Consider the following 19,710-nt stretch of genomic DNA (forward strand, 5'->3'; position numbering starts at 1 on the left):
TAGTTTTGGGATAGTGTGACCTCTGTCTGCCATCTGTTTGTTTCAGCTTATGATAGTGATTCATAAGAGGCATTGGACTGTGAGGGAGAGACTCCTGCCTACTCTTGCTTGACAGATTTAGCTGTCATAGTTCTCTCAGTAAAAAGATAGACCAGAAGCATCTGCACTGGGCGGCTGAGTTTTATTGATGGCCTTTACAACAATATTCACGTAATTCTGTCCCAAACATTAAAGACAATGACATTGCTAGTTCTGGCTTTCTGTTTGAAAGCCATGCAACTGGATTTTAGGCTTCTAAGTACTTTAGGCATTAAATGCAGAAACTGAACTTGTCTTATGATGCATATCAGGAGCTTAAGATAAACTGTGTGAGCAACAAAAAAGAACTGGAGCGAGCTGGTAGGTTCTGGGACTAGATGCACACCCAGAATGTGCCATGTGACATAACTGTGTGCTGACGGGGTGCACATGCACTGTAGTGTGGAGAGTTTCTGAGAAAAAAATGCTAGGGAGAAAGAGGATGCATCTAGGTGCAGAGCCCACCAGTATTTAGTCAAGGCTGCTGTCCATGCAGGCCAGGACAGAAAGTGCCCAGAACATTTTCTTTCCACATTGTGAATATGGCTGCAATGCCACTGCCTTCTTCTGCACTACTAAAGCATACAAATGATAAACTGAACAAAATATGTTTCATTTTGTTACCCAGATGTATCATTGCACTACCATAATGGAAATTAATTTTTTCCATTGTTGTATAATTCTTTGTGTTTCTACCTAATTCTTCAATGGATAAAACTTTGTATTGAGCACTAGGATACTTAGGTAATCTAAAAACTCATAGTGCAGTCTTCCTATCCTTACTTGTAAACTACTGGAAGGGAAAATCCATTTTCATTGTTGAGTTTGGAAAATCATTTTATATTAAGTGAGAAATATCCTAAGCCCCCTGTCTTTTGCTTATCCACAACCCCCATTTTCCATATGGATTCAGGGTGTCACTTTAGTCTGCTATCCAACCTTCAGAAAGCAGTTCCTCACTTTATCATACTGATTACATTGCCCACAATATCACATCTAACTCACTGTACCAGTCCTGTAGCTCACTTTAGTCAGAAACAGTGCCCTAATTGCTACTTTACTCTGAACATATGTAATTAAAGAACCAATAATGTTTTACAAAACTTTGGATTGTCAAGTTATTTATTTAATTTTCTCTGTTTTGGTAGCCAAACTGTATTTTTTCACTACCTACATTTATAGTGCATTTCTTCATCTGCCACTACTGTCTGTATTTATTCCTAACTGTAACTTTACATATGCCCTGGTTTGTGGCTGTGGAAGGCTTATTTTAGGATCAGGTCTCCCACTGAGTTAAAACAATGTATTTTGCTTCTTTTGGGACAAAGAAAATTATAACTTTTGGATCTGATGTCCTTTTTATTCTTCCTCACTGATAGGTCACAGATCTGACTCTCAGATCCGACATGGCCACATTTTTCAGACTTGGATCCCAGTATTGAGCTCCTCCCTCTATCCATAATTCTCTATACCTTCCCCAGATCTTATTTAACGCCCATCGATCCAGACATGGATTCTCAGTCTCGAGTTTGAGAACTGCTTTTTTGGCTGATAAAGCCAAGTTTAATTTTTCACTTTGTTACTAATTTGATCTGAGTCCTTTTCTGGTAGTTTGTCTTCTCTTTCATCCCCTTCCCATTAGCTTTTTTACAGGCATTAGGGACTGCTACTTACTTCCTACCTTGACTGCTACCTTTTTCCCAGGTCTGTTCCGCTTCTGCCTTCCATTTGCTCTGTTACTGACTTTCTCTTTGCATTAGATTTAACTTAAAAAAAATTCTAATAGTTAAGGTTTTGTTTGGATGTGCAGTGTTCTTATTGTGCGTTTGTTCTGTTAGCTAGGCACACAGAATCCCCGATGGAGTCCCTCACCAACGACACAGACTTTGAAGGAAAAGGATCCTCACGATCGTCACCAGATGATATCTCCTTTAGAGACATTTTAGACAGAAAAATGTCCAGTTGGCCCAGCCTCCTCCTTCTGAAGAGTTGGTGTTCTTGGAGGCTTTCGGGGTGGGCCCATCTACATCATGGATCCCTCCCCCCAGAGGATCAACTAATTGATTTAGTTTCCTGCTGAGCTTGGAAGGAGCCAGACATAATTGAACCAATCCCCAAACGCCCTGACAAATGTCTTGTTCCCTAAAGATAGACTGCATTGGTCTATAGGTGTTTCTGATGACGTCTTTGTTGTGTCAGCAGCCACCAAAAGGGATCTATGAACAAAGCTCCTCTGTCTGCCAGTTGAATAGGGAGTCTCGAGCAATGGACAGGTTTGGTAAGTGCATTTACACCTCTTCTACTTTTGCCCTGAGGTCATTAAATTACTTGGCGCATTTCACTCTATTGCAGAGAGATTTGATCAAGGAACTTTCCAACTCTCTTGCAGAGACCATGTCAGATGAGGACTTCAAGAAAGTATCTCCCCAATTTGCTACTCTTGCTTTGTTGGCTAACTCCTCCATGAAGCTCATTTATACAGCGGGGGCACCTCATAGGCAGTTGACTCAGGTTTTGATGTCAGAAGACATGCCTAGATGAGGCTTTGTGACTTTGCGGAACCTTTCAAAGTATCTTTTGTCAGTGCCCCCTGTGATGGCTCCTCTTTGTTTGGGCCATCCGTCAAAGAAACTCTTACCCATAGTGAACAGGAGGAAAAGACCCTGTCTACCATTAGGATCAAATTTTCTACCCCTCAGTGTACCTTTTCTAGAAACCAGCGAGGTGGTAAGAAGACTTGGTTTCAAAAATCTCAAGGGTGTTTTCAGGATCAACACAGGGATTCTTCCTTCAGAGGCAGAAGAGAAAGTTTCAATGGTATACACTGTCTCAGAGGCAGAAGGGGTCTGCAGAATCAGGGCTTCAGAGAACCTTTCTCTGACAGGCCCTATCAGTGCTCCTGAAGTGCTGCCCAACTGTCCATCTCTGGAAGCAGTTGGGAGTCGTTTTTTCCTGCAACATGGCTACCTTGTCCAATATGACAACAAATGACTAAGTGCTAAGCATAATATCCAGATGTTTTTACATTACCCTTTTCCTTCCACCTCCAGTGAAACAAAAAGAAACTCCCTAACATACCAGCCATTCAGTGGGAGCACACAGTACAGGAAATCCAAAAACTGCTGCAAAAAAGAGTCTTCCAAGAGGTCCCAATAGAACAAAGAGGATTCAGAACTTATTTCCGCTTCTTTTTAGTGCCAAATAAAACAGGAGATCTGAGAGCCATTCCAGATCTGAGCAGTTTGAATTAGTATATAAAGAAGTCAGAGTTCCGAATGGTTATGGTTCAGTCCATTCTACCGCTGTTGCACAAGGACGATCGGATGTGCTCTATAGACCTTCAGGATGCTTGCTATCGCATCAAAATGACAAATGCTCCAGAACTCATTTGTGCTTCAGGCTGGGAGCCTGTTATTACCAATTCAGAGCTCTGCCCTTTGGACTTAATACTGCCCCATGGTGTTTACCAAATGCATGGCAGTTGTGGCAGCTCACCTGAGACTGAAGGGATTCCAGGTGTTTCCGTATTTGGACGACTGGCTTCTACCTGCCCCAGCCTGTCATCAACTACTTCAGGCCAGGGATAATTTGTTTCAGATGTTCAACTCCCTGGGCATTACTATAAACTTTACCAAATCACACCTGTCTCCTTTTCAGAATTTGGAATTCATCTGTGCCATTCTGGATACATCACATCAAATGGCTTCTTTGCCTCCATATTGTGTAACATCTTTGAGAAGCCAAGTACGGAACATGCTCTCTCTCTGCCATCTCTCTTGGCAAGATTGATACTTCAAGCTCTTGGTTGCATGTCATTTGCCATCATCCTAGTTCCCTTAGCAAGGTTTTTTATGTGAATCGGCCAATGGACCTTAGCTGTTCAATGGTCTGTTCTTTACCAGCAGTTATCTGTTCATATCAAGTTAACTCCACTTTGCAAATGTCATGTTCAGTGGTGGATTCATTCAGACCTCTTCCTGGGCAGGCCGTCCCCCCCCCCCCCACACACACACACACAAACGCAGAGACCCACAGACGTATCTCAACTAGGGTGGGGGAGGGTCAATTCAAGGGAAAGATGGTCCAAAGCATGTGGTCTTCCTCAGAGACCAGATTGCATATCAGTATCCTAGAGATGAGAGCAGTTCTTCTAACATTGCAAGCCTTACCTTTGGGACTGTTGCAGTACACACTAACAACATGTCAATAGTCTGGTATATCAGCAAACAAGGAGGAATCCACTCTTACCCCTTATGCAGAGAGGCCATGAAGGTGTGGCAGTAGGCAGTATATTCAGACCGCTTTCTAGCTGCAATGCATATACTGGGGCAGTCCAACGTTCTTGCAGACAAACTCAACAGGTCCATCCTGCCCCCTCACGAGTGGTCCCTCAGTCAAATCCGTGGTGAATCTGATTTTCACCCTTTGGTGCCAACCTTGTTGTGAACTCTCTGCCCCTCCAAGGGAGTCACCGAAGGATGCTCTAGTTCTCGACTGGCCCCCTGGCCTCCTTTATACTTATCCTCTGCTTACCTTAATTCCAAAATTCCTGCAGAAAACCAGCAGGCTTAAGAGCTCCATCATCCTCATTGCCCCCCTTTGGCCTCATCAGGTTTGGTTCCCCTTTCTCTGGTCTCACCTGAAATGCCCTCCTGGGATTCTGGAGCTCAGTCAGGACCTCCTATTTTACCCATCATAGCATCAGCGCCCCAGAGTCTAAACCTTCAAGCTAACTGCATGGTTTCTCCAGTTCCTGTGCATTATATAGTTTTATCGTCCCAAAAAGCATCGACTATTAAGATCTACAGAAGCCAATGGAACAAATTTTCTATATGGGCTGCCAAAGAGAATATTGACCCCTTTTCAGTCCCAGTTTCAGCCATCCTTTTTTTTCCCTTTCTTCTGTTTTTAAGAAAGAAGCTAGTTTTTTTTTCTCTATAAAACTTCAATTGGAAGCTATTTCCAACTTTCACACTGGCAATAATTCTTGTTCCCTTTTTAATTAAAGAGACTGCAAAGCATTCATGAAAGGGATTTTTCTGCTAAGACCTCCTATAAAAGATACTTCCCCTTGGGATCTGACGGTTATACTTCAAGACCTGACTCAAAAACCTTTTGAACCAGCAGACACTTGTGATATGAAATTCATGTCTTGGAAAACTATCTTTTTAGTAGTTATTACATTAGCAAAGAGAATTTCTGAACCTTCAGGCCTTATCATTCAAACTGCCTTACATTATTTTTCATAAGGCTAGGGTGTCCCTTTACCAACCCATCCTTTATGCCTAAAATAGCTATGGGAAATAATATTGATCAGTCTATACAATTGCCTGTATTCTTCTCAAAATTTTCTAACAAGTGTGAATATGTATTACATCTTCTTGACATGCACAGACAACTATGCTTCCGTCTTCATGGAACAAAACAGTACAGAAAGTCTGATCAACTATTTGTATCCTTTGCACCTAACCATCTAGGTCAAGCAGTCTCCAAAATTACCCTGGCCAAATGGATTACTGACTGTATTTCACTGATCTGTTCAAATAATGGTCTGGAATTGTCTTGCCCTGCTAAAGCCCATTCTACTTGATCTATGGCTACGTCATCTGCTCTCTCCTCCAGAACGTCGATTTATGAAATTTGTCCAGTGGCCACTTTGTCAAAGACTCGTACTTTTGTGACACATTATAAATTGGACATTGTCTCCAGAAGTACAGCTTCCTTTGGTTTGACAGTGCTCATGCATATTCTTCCTTGAGGTTGCCCAAGAGTTACTTAGCTGTGGTCTCTGACCCATCAGTGAGGAAGAATGAAAAGGACAATATTAGATATGGAAGTTATGTACTTACAATAACTTGGCATCTGTGTTGTCCATCTTCATTCTTCCTCACCTTCCCTCCCAACCATCCCCTGATCTAGTTGCTCCTAGAGGCTGTATAGACTATATAGGAACCTTCATGTTCTTGGTTTATGCCTGTAATGTATTTCTGTGTTTCTGTCTCTATATCCAGTAGCAAGTAAGGTAGCAAACTCAGTCTGAGGAAGCTGGGGAAGGTGTAGAGCATTATTGGTAGAGGGAGGAGCTGAAGACTGGGATCCAAGCCTGAAAAATATGGCCAAGTTAGATCTGAGACTTGGATCCGTGACCTGTCAGTAAGGAAGAATGAAAATGGACAACAAAGATGCCAATTTATCTTAAGTACATAACTCTTTTTGCTTATCTTGAAAAGCCGGACGTGGGTTTTCAGATGATGTCCTTCTATATCACTGTTGCAGTATTCTTCACCTTGGGGATCTCCTGCCAAGGATAGTCCAACATCTGGTCAGTATACCAAAGCCTTTAGATCTTGTTTGCACCATACGTCACACGTATGCTCACTGCTTAGGACGTAGAGCATAAAAGTGACTTACCGACACAGTTACCCCAAACTTTTTTGCCACCAGTCCGAATGCCATCATTGATCATCAGTCTGAACACCCTTTGCTGTGCTGATACCTAGCCATCAGGTAAGTGCCCTATTGGGGTCATTCTTCTTTCCTTCTATTGGTCTTGTTTTCTTTTGGTTATCTGGAATTCATATCAACCTAGAAAAGAAAATGTCAGTGTGGAAGGCAGATTCCCCATAAGGATGGTCACGAACAGTGCCTCTTTTGTTTAAGTGTTTCCCACAACCACACTTCCTGTAATATTTGTAAGGCATTTGTGCCTAAGGCTCTTAGAAGTTGGTTGTCTCTAGTGACTATCTATCTTGAGAGCTAGTGGCTTAAGCAGTTGGCCTGGGGTAGCTTGGCAGAATCAGTTAACTCTGAATTACTACCATTAAGTGAGAAGAAGGCAAGACATCTCAGCCAAATTCTTTGACTGTCCAGCCTCCACCAAATGTCTGTCTGTCTCTCTCTCTCTCTCTCTCTAGAAGCAGGTAATAGTCTCTGTAGGTCGCCCAGTGTCGACTTTGGATTCCTCTGCTGCAACCTCATCAGAAACCAGCATGCTTCATTTCTTTCACATGTCCTCTGAGGCTCTGCATGCATCTGCTCTAGACATCGACAGGGAACTGCACTTGGTTATCTCTGGGAGCCGTAGAGGAATTCTGCAGATACTGGTCAGAAAAGAGGTTCCAGGTACTTTTATTGAATCTCATCAAGGACTGGAACCTCTGGTGTTTTTTAGGACGGATGTCCCAACCAAGACAAAACAGAAGACTAAACATTCTTCTGTACGTCATTAGGACCCTCAAAGGGAATAGCAGGAGTTTACTCAGGACATGTTTAATGCCTTAATGGCCCTGAATCCTCTCCAAGGGTTGTCTGTGCCTACGCCATCTTGTTGGACTTCAACGCCATCTAAAAGTCCTAGGGAGCCTGATTCCTCAGGTGAAGATTCGGAGTTGGATGAGGAGTCCTTATCTTATTATTCTCATTTGGTTTATGGATGTTCTTCATGTTTCACTGTTGCAGTCATTACATTTGGGTTATCTGCTTGCAGGTAGCCCTCAGTCGGCCTGATTAACAAAGTCTTGGGTCCTGCGTCAGTTGCTGTCTCTTCTTCCATGACGTCAGGTTGTCAGGGGTATAAAACATGCAGCTGACGTCATTACATTAGTCTTTCTTGCCGTGCGGTGCCGGAAGTAGAAGCAGTTCGCAAGTGCCGGTCGGCCGACTCCTGAAATTTTCGTTTTCGAATTTCAGAACCGAAGTCTTCAACTAAAAGCTAAGTACCCCATTGGGGAAACTTTTTCTTGCTTTAAACCGATGTCAGTAAAAGTAAATAATTGCATTTTTTGTGGAAAGCAAATACCTCATAAAGATTTTCATTCTTACTGTATTCCTTGCCTAGGCCTTGACCGTGACGTACCTCGCTGTCGGTTTTGTGCCTTATTTAAACCACAAACTATCCGTCATCGGTATATTTGTGCTTCTAAATTTTTTGGTGCTCGGTTCAATCATCCTGATATGTCTTTGGTAAGCCATCTGACTACCGACATTCTGAAGAAACGCAAAGATAAAGACAGAGACAGGTTGCCAAGTTCACTGGTACTCAGTGAGGCGCTTTCACAGCCCCTGATACCTGCTACTTCAGATTCGCAAGCCTCTACTGAGATCCATTCGGAGTCCGGTATGCCGCGAGATGCTTCAACTGTGGAACCTGTGGATGTCTCTAACTTGGATGGGTCTGGAGCCGCTGTGCAGGCACCGGCTTCTGAGGGTGTATTCAGGCTTACTGACTTGCATATTAAACCGGCGCCATCTTCTTCTTCTTCAAGGCCTAAAACTCGAACCATGCCTAGAAAACTGATGGCCAGACCACATGATCAGGCCTCTATGCCTAAAGAACAAATGATAAGAATGACTGAAGACCTTATTACTTTAATCAGGGGAAGCCAACCTTCCCTCTCTGAGACCCAGGACTGAGTTTGTTTATGATACTTCTGACCAGGATTCTGAAATTTCTGTTTCCTCTGATGACCAGGATTTACCCTGATCTACCTATGAGGATTCTGATGCTGAGGACTCTATTCCCTATGCTTCCACCCTAGAGGATTTCTCTCTTGGTGAAACCTTGCATACTCTCGGGGAGCTTTTTCATTGGGAAAGTCAGGATTTCTCTGATTCTAAAAAGAGGCTTAGGAATTTCTTACTCCTGCCCCAGCACAGGCCTTTAGCTATACCTCCTATACTGGACATTGTTGTTGATAACTTTTCGGAATCTAGCATGGCCCCTGACTCTTTACCTCCTGCTTCCAGAAAACCTTATAGATATTACAGGGTTCCTGACTCTCACAAGTTCCTTTTCAAAACTCATACTGCGGATCCTGCAACCATTTCACAGGGACCCAAGGGCATTAAAACTACTACTGCCAAAAATCCTGCCCCCTCTGATAGAGACTCCAGGGCGCTGGATAGATGGGGTAAGAAGGTATACACTTCTGCAACATTGGCCATTAGGGCCTTGAATTGCTAGTTTCATATGATAAAGTATCAGCTGCATATTATTGAATTGCTTAAACAGAAAACTATGTTGACTCCTGATTGTGCTGAAAATAAGAATTTACAGGATTTTTATGCATTCTGCTGAACAAATTGGTAAACATACATTGCAATGTGGTTTTGATTCACTAGAGGCATCTTGCAGGGCTGCGGTAACTGGGTCTGTACTTAGAAGGCATGCTTGGCTTAAGGAGCAATCCTTGCCAAATTATGTTAAAGCGAAATTACTGGATGCTCCCTTAAATCAGGGCCACCTATTTGGCAACAAGGCAGAAGAAGTTCTTAAAAAGATGGAGGAAAAAGCTAAATCTATGCAAATTGTTAAAGATTTGTCATTTATTTATTTTTTTTATTTTATTTTTTTTTTTTACAAGTACAACCTCCAAGATTTAGTAGACATTGGCCTTCTAAGAATTGGTCCTTTCCTGCCTCTTCCAGACCTTCTCAGTCCAAACCCAGATCCAGCAGAGCACCCAGGCTTTAGTCCCAGGGGACGCACAGGACTAAGCAGTGAGGGGCCTCCACATCCAAATTTGGAAGTAAATAAAACTCCCCCTATGTTAAACTGTCTCAATGACTTCTTCTTACAACTTCCAAGCACTTCTCAACTGACTGCCCCATTGGGGGGAAAGATTGCACTTCATGCAAAGAACTTGGGGACTCATTGCCCAGGACAAATGGGTTTTAAATATAGTGTCCCAAGGATACAGATTTCACTTCCACATGTCACCAACTCCAAGCAGTTGGCTGGATCTACCTCCAAAGCAGCGGGCAGAGGCCCAAAAGCAAGTACTCTCTCTATTAAGTGTAGGGGCTATTCAGTTGGTACCAGAAGAGAAAAAGGGACAAGGTTTCTACTCAATATTTTTCCTGGTACCCAGTAAAGACAATTCATGGCTTCCTATCCTGGACCTGCCTACTCTAAGCACCTTTTTGTTGATTCCAAAATTCAAGATGCTGACTCTTCACCAGTTGCTTCCTATGCTAAGTAAAGATGCCTGGTTGGCAACACTAAATTTCAAGGAAGCATACCTGCACATCCCAGTCAGGCAGTATTGCAGAAGATACCTATGCTTCAAAGCAAGCTACATGTACTATCAGTTCTCTTCACTGCTCTTTGGCTTATCTACTGCGCCCAGGGTATTCACAAAGTGCCTAGCTCCAGTCATTGCATTTTGCAGGCAAAGAAATATTCAAATATACCAATACCTGGATGATTGTCTAATTCAGGCTTAAAACCAGGACATACTTTTGAATCGTCTTCCTTTTGTACAGAGGGTGCTAACTTGTCTGTGGTATACCATAAACAAAAATAAATCACACCTGGTACCCTGTCAACAAATTATATTCCTAGGAGCAAGCTTGAATACAACTTCCCAGATGGCTTTCCTCATGCCAGAGAAACAAATTCACTTGACAACCTACTTCAAACAAGTGGTCACAAAAACCCTATCTGCAAGGCAAATGCTACAAGCCTTGGGGTTCATGGCCTCCTGCATTCTTCTAATTCCATATGCAAGACTGCATATGAGGAAACTACAATGGTATCTAAAAAGCCTATGGTGTCAACATTCTCAGCATCTAAAAGCAATGATTCCTATCATTCCTGGTCTACGCCTAGAGTTCCTTTGGTGGGCAGAGGCCTGCCACCAAATCAAGGGACTACCATGCACACAACCCCCTGCCACCCAAACCTTAACAACAGACGCATCAGACTATGCATGGGGGGGGGGGCGCACCTGGCAAGGAAGTGCATTCAGGGCAGTAGATAAGCCAAATGCACTTTCACATTAATCATAAAGAAATGTTAGCTGTACAGAATGCTCTGACAGCCTTCAAGGACCAAATTCTTCCAGGACAACTAATGGTAAAGATGGACAACACCACTGTTATGTACTACATAAACAAACAAGGGGATACACATTCTTACCCCTTCTGCAGACTAGCCATGGCATTGTGGAACACAGCCATGAGCTACCAATTACATGTACAAGCTCAATTCCTGCCAGGAAAACTAAATACACTGACAGATGGACTAAGCAGAACCTTCATGGACCCACACGAGTGGAAACTGGAACCAAGGATTTTCAACATTTTGACAAGCAAATGGGGGAGCCCAGATATAGACCTGTTTGCTTCCCACCAGAACTATCAATTGGAAAAATTTTGTGCAAGGACTTCCCACCGACAAGCTTGGAAGATCGATGCCCTGTCCTTCAGCTGGAAAAACCTATCAGTTTATGCCTTTCCTCCTCTGCCTCTGCTCTCCAAAGTACTACTAAAGATCAAACAAGACAAACCAAGGATGATTTTGATTGCACCAGCCTGGCCACGCCAACACTGGTAACCCCTCCTGTGCAGTGTGTCACTGTTGGCCCCATGGCACCTGTCTCAGACTCCTACCCTGCTGTCTCAGCAGGAGAAACAGATTTTGCAACCTCAGCTTCAAACACGGAACCTAGCAGCCTGGCTAATTACCTAAGCTATCCTTTACCATCTCTCGGTAAACCAGTGATGGATGTCATTTTAGAGGCAAGGAGGCCTAGTACTAGAAAACCTTTTGCTGAAAAATGGAAAAAATTCTGTGCCTGGAACCAATCTCAAGGGATGAGCACAGCAGTGCCCAATTTACCTCAGATTTTACAATACTTAACTGAGATGTTTCACAAGGGCCTGTCTTTTTCCTTATTAAAAATTCATGCCTCAGCCATTTCAGCTCATTATAACACAGAACCTCCCCTCTTCTCTCTTCCACTGCCCAAGCAGTTCCTCAGAGGGGCCAAAAAAATTTAAGACCACCCAGGAGAGCTCCAACTCCAGCCTGGGACCTTAACTTTGTATTGGAGAGACTCACCCTTCCTCCGTTTGAGTCAGCTGCTACTGCAGATTTAAAATTTATTTTCTTGGAAAACAGCTTCCCTTTCAACCATCACTTCAGCAAGAAGGGTACCTGTATTTCAGGCCCTTATGGCAGTATAGCCTTTCATCATCTTTCATGCGGGCAGGGTGTCCCTCAGGACCAATCCCTCTTTCATGTCAAAGGTGGTATCCAGTGTGGCCTTTAATCAGTCCATTCATTTGCCTGCCTTCTTTCCTAATCCACAGAACAAAAGGAAACGGATACTGCACTCCTTTGATGTGCACAGACAACTTAGGTTCTACTTGGACAGGTCTAAACCTCAAAGGAAATCTGAACAACTGCTGGTGGCATTTGCTGCAGGGACAGAGGGGAAGGCTATTTCAAAGTGAACTATCACCAAATGGATAGGCCATTGCATTCACTTCTGCTATAAGCACAATGGAAAACCTATCCCACAGGGGATCAGATCCCACTCAACCAGGGCTGCATCTACCTCTGCAGCCTTTCTCAGAGGCGTACCTACGAGGGACATCCTAGAAGCTGTTACCTGGAGTTCTGTACATACTTTCACCAAGCATTACCATTTGCCAATTTTCTCTAAATCCAGAGCTGGCTTTGCCACTGCAGTTTTGCAGGGCCTTATAGCTGGTCCTAATACTATCTAAATTCCTCCTCCCATCCTTAGCTTTGAGAATCTAGCCAAATGTAATGGCTGCAACAGTGAAACACGAAGAACATAGTACAGTTGTGTACACTTACCATAAATGTAGATTCTCAAGTGTATTCACTGTTGCAGTCCTGGTTACCCTCCCTCCAGCCCCCTGACTTTGTTTGGCTATACCTCTTCTCTCCTTTTCAATGCTTAAAGCTTTTTGGTGTATTTGCTTTTTTGTTTGAGGTATAACCTTGTGTGTGTATATATATATATATATATATATATATATATATATATATATATACATATATATATATATATATATATATATATATATGTATATATATATATATATATATATATATATATATATATATATATATATATATACATATATATATATATATATATATATATATATATATATATATATATATATATATATATATATATATATATATATATATATATATATATATATATATATATATATATATATATATATATATATATATATATATATATATATATATATATATATATATATATATATATATATATATATATATATATATATATATATATATATATATATATATATATACATATATATATATATATATATATATATATATATATATATATATATATATATATATATTTAATTGCTTCCCATTAGGGGGGGCGCCTGACATCTGGGGCAAGAAAAACTGATGTAATGACGTCGGCTGCATGTTTTTTACCCCTGACAACCTGACGTCACGGAAGAAGAGACAGCAACCAACGCAGGACCCAAGACTTTGTTAATCAGGCCGACTGAGGGCTACCTGCAAGTAGATAACCCAAATGTAATGACTGCAACAGAGAATACACTCGAACATCTACATTTATGGTAAGTGTACACAACTGTACTTTCTGATGAAGAGGAATCCATTAGCCCTGAGTCTCCTTTGGTGAAGCTGTATTTTGGGGACATGGTAGCCAGAATGATGGAATACTTTTAAGTGGGATTCTTCTCAAGTGTCTGATATACAGAAGAGGTATTATGAGTTGCTTCAGGTGTACACACTTAAACCTTCTGCAGTACCTCCTGTGTTGGCTGATTTGTTAGACACCTTTATAGCTGCCTCCAATACTCCAGACTCTCAGCCCCTGCTTCTAAGAAACCTGACAGGTTCTGTAAGGTTCCTGAGGATTGTCACTTCTTGTTTGTTTCCTGCTGATCCTTCTGTGGAGTCCATCTCCCCCTGACAAGCTTTCTAGGCTTTTGCCACCTACCTAGCTCCTGCCTCCGGATAAGGATAGTAGGGCCATGGAGAAGATTGGAAGGAAGGTCTATACTGCTGCCACCTTAGCCTTTAGGACCATTAATTACCAGACCTACATGACCAGGTATGCTTTGGCCTTGATTGTCCAGACTTGTCAGGTTATTTCTTACCTCCCTGATTCTGAAAGAAAGTCCTCTGCTCTCTCTATTTTGGACTCTACCTCTCAGGTTGCTCACCAGTCTGTCAAGTGCAGCTATTATGCTGCTGATTCCTCTTCCAGAGCTGCTGCCTTTGGTTCTGTCATGAGGCATTATTCTTGGCTTTGTCTGCAGTCTCTACCTGAGGACATTAAGGCCAAGCTGCTGGATGTTCCTTTGGATAAGAAGTGTCTCTTTGGAACTGTTGCTATGTTTGTCCCTTTGAAAGAAAAAGTTTTGTAGAACATTAAACATATTTTTGTTTCCCAGTCCCTAAGTTCCAGAGGAACTATCCTGCTAGGTCTGAGGACATTAAGGCCAAGCTGCTGGATATTCCTTTGGATAAGAAGTGTCTCTTTGGAACTGTTGCTATGTTTGTCCCTTTGAAAGAAAAAGTTTTGTAGAACATTAAACATATTTTTGTTTCCCAGTCCTTAAGTTCCAGAGGAACTATCCTGCTAGGTCTGAGGACATTAAGGCCAAGCTGCTGGATATTCCTTTGGATAAGAAGCGTCTCTTTGGAACTGTTGCTATGTTTGTCCCTTTGAAAGAAAAAGTTTTGTAGAACATTAAACATATTTTTGTTTCCCAGTCCCTAAGTTCCAGTGGAACTATCCTACTAGGTCTGTGTTTGCTAGTAGGCAGCCTCATCAGGCTTCTAGAAGCAGTAAGTGTGGTAGGCGAGCTCCTCCAGCTAAGTCTTCTCAGGTTTCTGTGGCCCAGAAGCATCCTCTTTCTGACAAGCCTGCCTCTTTCTGACATTTTGCAACCCTAATCATTATCCAGGTTCCCTTGTCTCTTCGTCTCACCCTCTGTCTTCCAAACTGGCAACTCATCACCTTAGATTCTTGGATTATGTCTGTTGTCCATCATGGTTGCTTCATAGTGTTGAACTCTCTCCCACCTTTTTAAGAGATTCCTCAGTCTACTTGAGAGTAACTTCCTCATTTCTCAGAGGTTCTTGATCCCTGGTGGACCAGGGAATTATTCAGCCTGTCCCTCCTTCCCCAAGTAGGACAGGATTTTTACTCCATAATGTTTCTGGCTCCTTGAAAGAAGGGCACTTGGAGGGCTATTTTGGATCTCTACTTGCTCAACACCTTTCTCAAAGTTCCTACCTTTTGGATAATTTCTCTTGAAACCTTGTTTCTTTTGTTGCTGCCCTAGGCTTTTCTTGTGTCTTTGGATGTGAGGGATGCTTACAATCATATTCCTGTTTACCCTCTTTTCAGAAAGTTTTTACGTTTCTCTGTTTCTTCCTGTCATTTTCAGTTCCCTGCTTTCCCTTTGGCCTCTCTACTGCCCTAGGATATTCACAAAATGTCTAGCTCCTATGATTGCCTTTTGCAGACTCCAAGGCATTCAGATTTTTCCTTATTTAGATGACCTGTTGATTCATGTACCTTCTCCCATTTGCCTGTTACAGGCTCTAGAATTCACCATATTTGTCCTTCAAAGTCTGGGGTTCACTGTCAACTTCCATAAGTCTGTCCTGATTCCCTTTGTGTATCTGGGCTGTAGGTCCCTGTCAGTGTCAATGTTGACCTCCCTTCCACCTCCAAAGGTTTTGTCCTTGACAGCTTTCTTTCAATCCCTTCTTCTTCTGCCTGCCATTCCAGACGGCGAGTTTCTAGGGGCCCTAGGATTCATGGACTCTTCTGTTCTAATGCTTCCTGTTGCCAGACTGCATATGCGGAAGCTTCAACGGCATCTTGAGTCAGTTTGGTTTCAGCATTGCCGCACTCTGGATTTTAGAGTCTCTTTCCTTCCTTGTCTCAAGCAGGAATATGAGTGGTGGATTCAGCAATTTACTCTCAACCAAGGTCTGCCCTTTCAATCTCCAGTTCCCTCTCAAGAACTGTTCACTGACATTTGAGATGTGGAGTTGGGAGCTTCCTGTGATCACCTGAAAGTTTAGGGTCTCTGGTCCCCCATCAAAAGTCATACCATATCAGTATTCGAGATGAGAGCTCTGATTCACCCCATGCTTTCTCCAGGCACCCTGAAGGTTTACACAGACAACACCACAGTGATGTGGAATGTCAACAAGCAGGGGGCACAAAGTCTTACCTTCTTTACAGGCTGACTCCTCTGGCCTGGGATCTGGCTATCGGTTATCAGCCAACTGTTCAGGCAGTATATATTCTTTCAGAGCACAGTTTAGTAGCAGACTCCTTGAGCAGGCCTAAAACACAGGCTCATGAATGGATGCTTTACAAAGACATATTTCTGGACATAGTCCATTGGTGGGGTATTCCTCAGATAAATCTTTTTGCCTCCCCTTTGAACAGACAGTTCCCTCTTTTCTAGTCCAGAGTGCCATGCCATCTGACACAGAAGACGGATGCCCTTTCTTTTCCTTGGAAGAGGATATTTCTCTATGCCTTTCATCCTCTTCTTTTACTTCTGAGAGTCTTGCAGATGATTTAGATGGACTGCCCAGAAATCTTGCTAGTGATTCCCTTTTGGCCAAGACAGCACTTGTTCTCCCTATTAATGCATCTGGCTAGGGGCAATCACCACATGTTGCCTCACTTGTTGGACTTCCTCACACAGGACAAGGGGTCAGTCATCCATCCTCACTTGTCCTGTCTTCAACTGACACTGTGGGTTGATAGGGTTTTGATCCCTTTTAGGCACCTGTTTCGGAGGTTGTGCCCAGGATTTTACAGGAGGCAAGAAAACCTGCAACCGGATGTCCAAAAGGAAAAGATTTTCTGTCTGTTGCCGTGTTCATAGACAGGACCATTTTTCAGTGGAGGTCCCTTTGGTTCTCTCCTATTTGTGTGAGTTGCTGCATTCTGGCTTGGCATTCTCTTTTGTAAAGACCTGTTTGTCAGCTATTTTTGCCTGTCTGCCCTTGAATCTTCCTTTGGCCTCTCGTTTTGAGGTCAAACAGTTTCTTAAAGGCTTCCTGCATCTTAGGTCCCCAAGGAAACGAGTCATACTCCTTTGAGCCTGCAGTTTTAGCTTCTGTGCAACACTGTACCTGAAAGGCTGTTTTGTTGCTTGCTCTTATTTCCGCTCAGAGTGTTTCTGAACTTCAGGCCCTTAAGGCCATTCCTCCTTTTTTTGTTTTTTCACAGAGACCGAGTGTCTCCTCATACTAATCTTTTTTTTATGTCCAAGGTTGTTAATGAGTTGTCCTTTAATTGGGCAGTAACCCACTCCCTTCCTTTTTTCCTTCTCCACAGTCTGCTAGTGAGAGGGTCCTGCATACCTTGGATTTGCACAGACAGTTCCGGTATTATTTGGATAAAACTAAGACCATTTGTAAGTCTGACCAGCTTTTTTTTCTTTTCATCACAGGACTTTGGGTTTAGCTGTTACCATTCAAACCATCTCCTCTTGAATATCTAAGGCCATTTCCTTTTATTATTCCTTTCATGGCATGTGTGTTTCTACTTTAGTTAAGAGCTCATTCCACTGGGACTGTTACATTTTCTGGTGCTTTCTTCAAGGGTTTTGACACTAATTCCATCCTTGAAGCTGCTACTTGGTCCTCTGTGCATATCTTTACTAAGCATTGTAAATTGCATATGGTTTCAAGGGCCAGAGCAGGTTTTGCTGGGGCCATTTTGTATGGATTTGTTGTGGGCTCTTCCCAGTCTTCCACCTCCCACTCCTTTTCTTGAGCTTTTGTACTCGCCATCAGGTGAAGAATACTGAAACAATGATATAGGAGAGCATAGTACAGTTGCGTAAATTCTTAACATAACAGTAGATTCACTGTTGTAGTATTTGGTCGCTCCCTTCATCCCCTTTTTTCCTTTGGGTTTTGCTTTGGTTACTTTCCTGGCTGAGAGTCCCCTTTTTTCCATCTGCATTTTCTCCCTTTGGATATGAATAGCCTTCATTTGTCCTATGGATACTGTTCTTTACTGGGGCAATTTAGTTCTGGGTAACTCCATTCATACGTCACCTTTATGCCCTATGCCCTAAACAAGGAGTATACGTAAGATGTATCATGCATACAAGATCCAAAGACTTTGGAATACTTGTTGGACATTGGGTTGTCCTTGGCAGGAGATCCGTAAGGCGACGAATAGTGCAACAGTCAAAAGAGGGACATCTACTGTTACAGTAAGATTTTACACAACTGTTTTTTTTCTGGCCTGATGTAAAACCAGTTTTAAAACAAAGGAATATAATAAAATATGAGAGTATTCTGCTAATTTACATTGGTCAGTGTGTGAAATTGATGCATGTCATTTCTTGTTAGTGGTGAGAACTTTTATTGTAGAACTTGGCCTGTAAGTATGGAATTTATCACTCAAAGCAAACCAAGATGTTCTTTTGGCTTTCGAAGTTGTGTTTCCGAGTAATGTGGAAGTTCTGTTTGACAGATTTGCAAGGTGAGTGCTGATAGCTGACACTAGAGAAATTATTCTACTAATAAAGTTTTGATTGTATATACAGTTGAATGTTTCAGCCATGACCACTATAGAACCAGTATTGGCATGCCTTTTTGTCCTGAGTTACTACTTGAGGAGCTACTTTTGCTGTACCATTTCAGAGTTGATAATGCAATACCACATTTACTAATTTGACTTTTTTCCATCATCTGAAAGGTATGACTCCACGACGTACATCAGAGTCCGGATTTAAGTCTGGTTCAGATGCATCTGATAACGAAAGCCCTGTACCAGTAAAAAGAATGAGAAGAGAAACTGCCAAGAAAACGTACAGGTACATTTAAAAATAAGTGGCTGCAATCATGGATATCAAAGTGATAAGGAAGAAATTCACGTACAGTTTTGCTGTTATGAGTTTCAGGCTTGTAAACTTTAATTTAGACTATCTCATTTGCAATGGCACTAAATGTCCACTTTGAGTGAAGAGAGACTTTCAACATTGCATTTGAAAAAAAAACATCTTAAAACATCTTTTTGGGTGAGATCGAAGTCCAGGACACTTCTCTATGTGGGGAGTTGTACCCGCTGCACACTTTGCTTATTATAACAGTCTTCAGGGTCTTTACACTTTGCAAGAAATTAGATTTGCTGCTTTGATGGGATCACCTCTGATTAACTCATTTAATCCTGAACTACAGGAAGCTAATTAACACCTTTGCTTCCTGAGATGATTTAACCCAGGAAACTGTTTGCTTCCTGAGTGCTTGACTCCAAAATCCTGTACTGAAAATATGTTTCATTGGATTTATAACACCTGATAAATGGTTTGAGTTACATACAGTGTAAAATGTATCTGTTTGGCAAACAATAGGTTTGTCTGTAGATGCTGATTTTGTATATCATATTTATGAAAGAAAAAATGTATTTCGTCAAAAATACTAGTGTTACAGTCAAACAAAAATGTCAAATCTCTGTAAGTGTCCAAGATAAATCAAAGATATCAGTGAGGAAATTGTTCAGCTGTTCAATAGCTTTCCAGTGATATATGAAAGAGTGTATAGCATGCTGGTGTTGTGTGGTATTGCTGAATCAATGCAAATTATGCATATAATAATTTTACAATATTTCAAAACATTTTAAACAAGAAACATCTTTATTAAATTATCACTTATGACATAAGCAATCATACATTTATATAAATGAAAACAAGACATATTGACATAATCTTAGTTGCAAACATTACACGTCACTTATAATCTACTCAATCATTGTCAGTCAAACATTACATAGCTCATTCAAATCCTGCCTT

At 41.8% G+C, this 19,710-nt stretch overlaps 1 protein-coding gene across 1 annotated transcript in view; it reads left to right on the forward strand.

Moving 5' to 3' along the window:
• SMCHD1 (structural maintenance of chromosomes flexible hinge domain containing 1) overlaps positions 1-19,710 on the forward strand; it is a 3,546,415-nt gene that overhangs the window by 3,491,837 nt on the left and 34,868 nt on the right. The window contains exon 47 of the mRNA XM_044065561.1: positions 18,618-18,735. Coding sequence (XP_043921496.1) covers positions 18,618-18,735 — 118 coding nt within the window. The remainder of the gene's footprint in view (positions 1-18,617; positions 18,736-19,710) is intronic.

Source organism: Protopterus annectens, chromosome 3.part0 (genome assembly GCF_019279795.1).
Source record: "Protopterus annectens isolate FY-2018-M chromosome 3.part0, PAN1.0, whole genome shotgun sequence".
NCBI classification, from domain to species: domain Eukaryota; kingdom Metazoa; phylum Chordata; order Ceratodontiformes; family Protopteridae; genus Protopterus; species Protopterus annectens.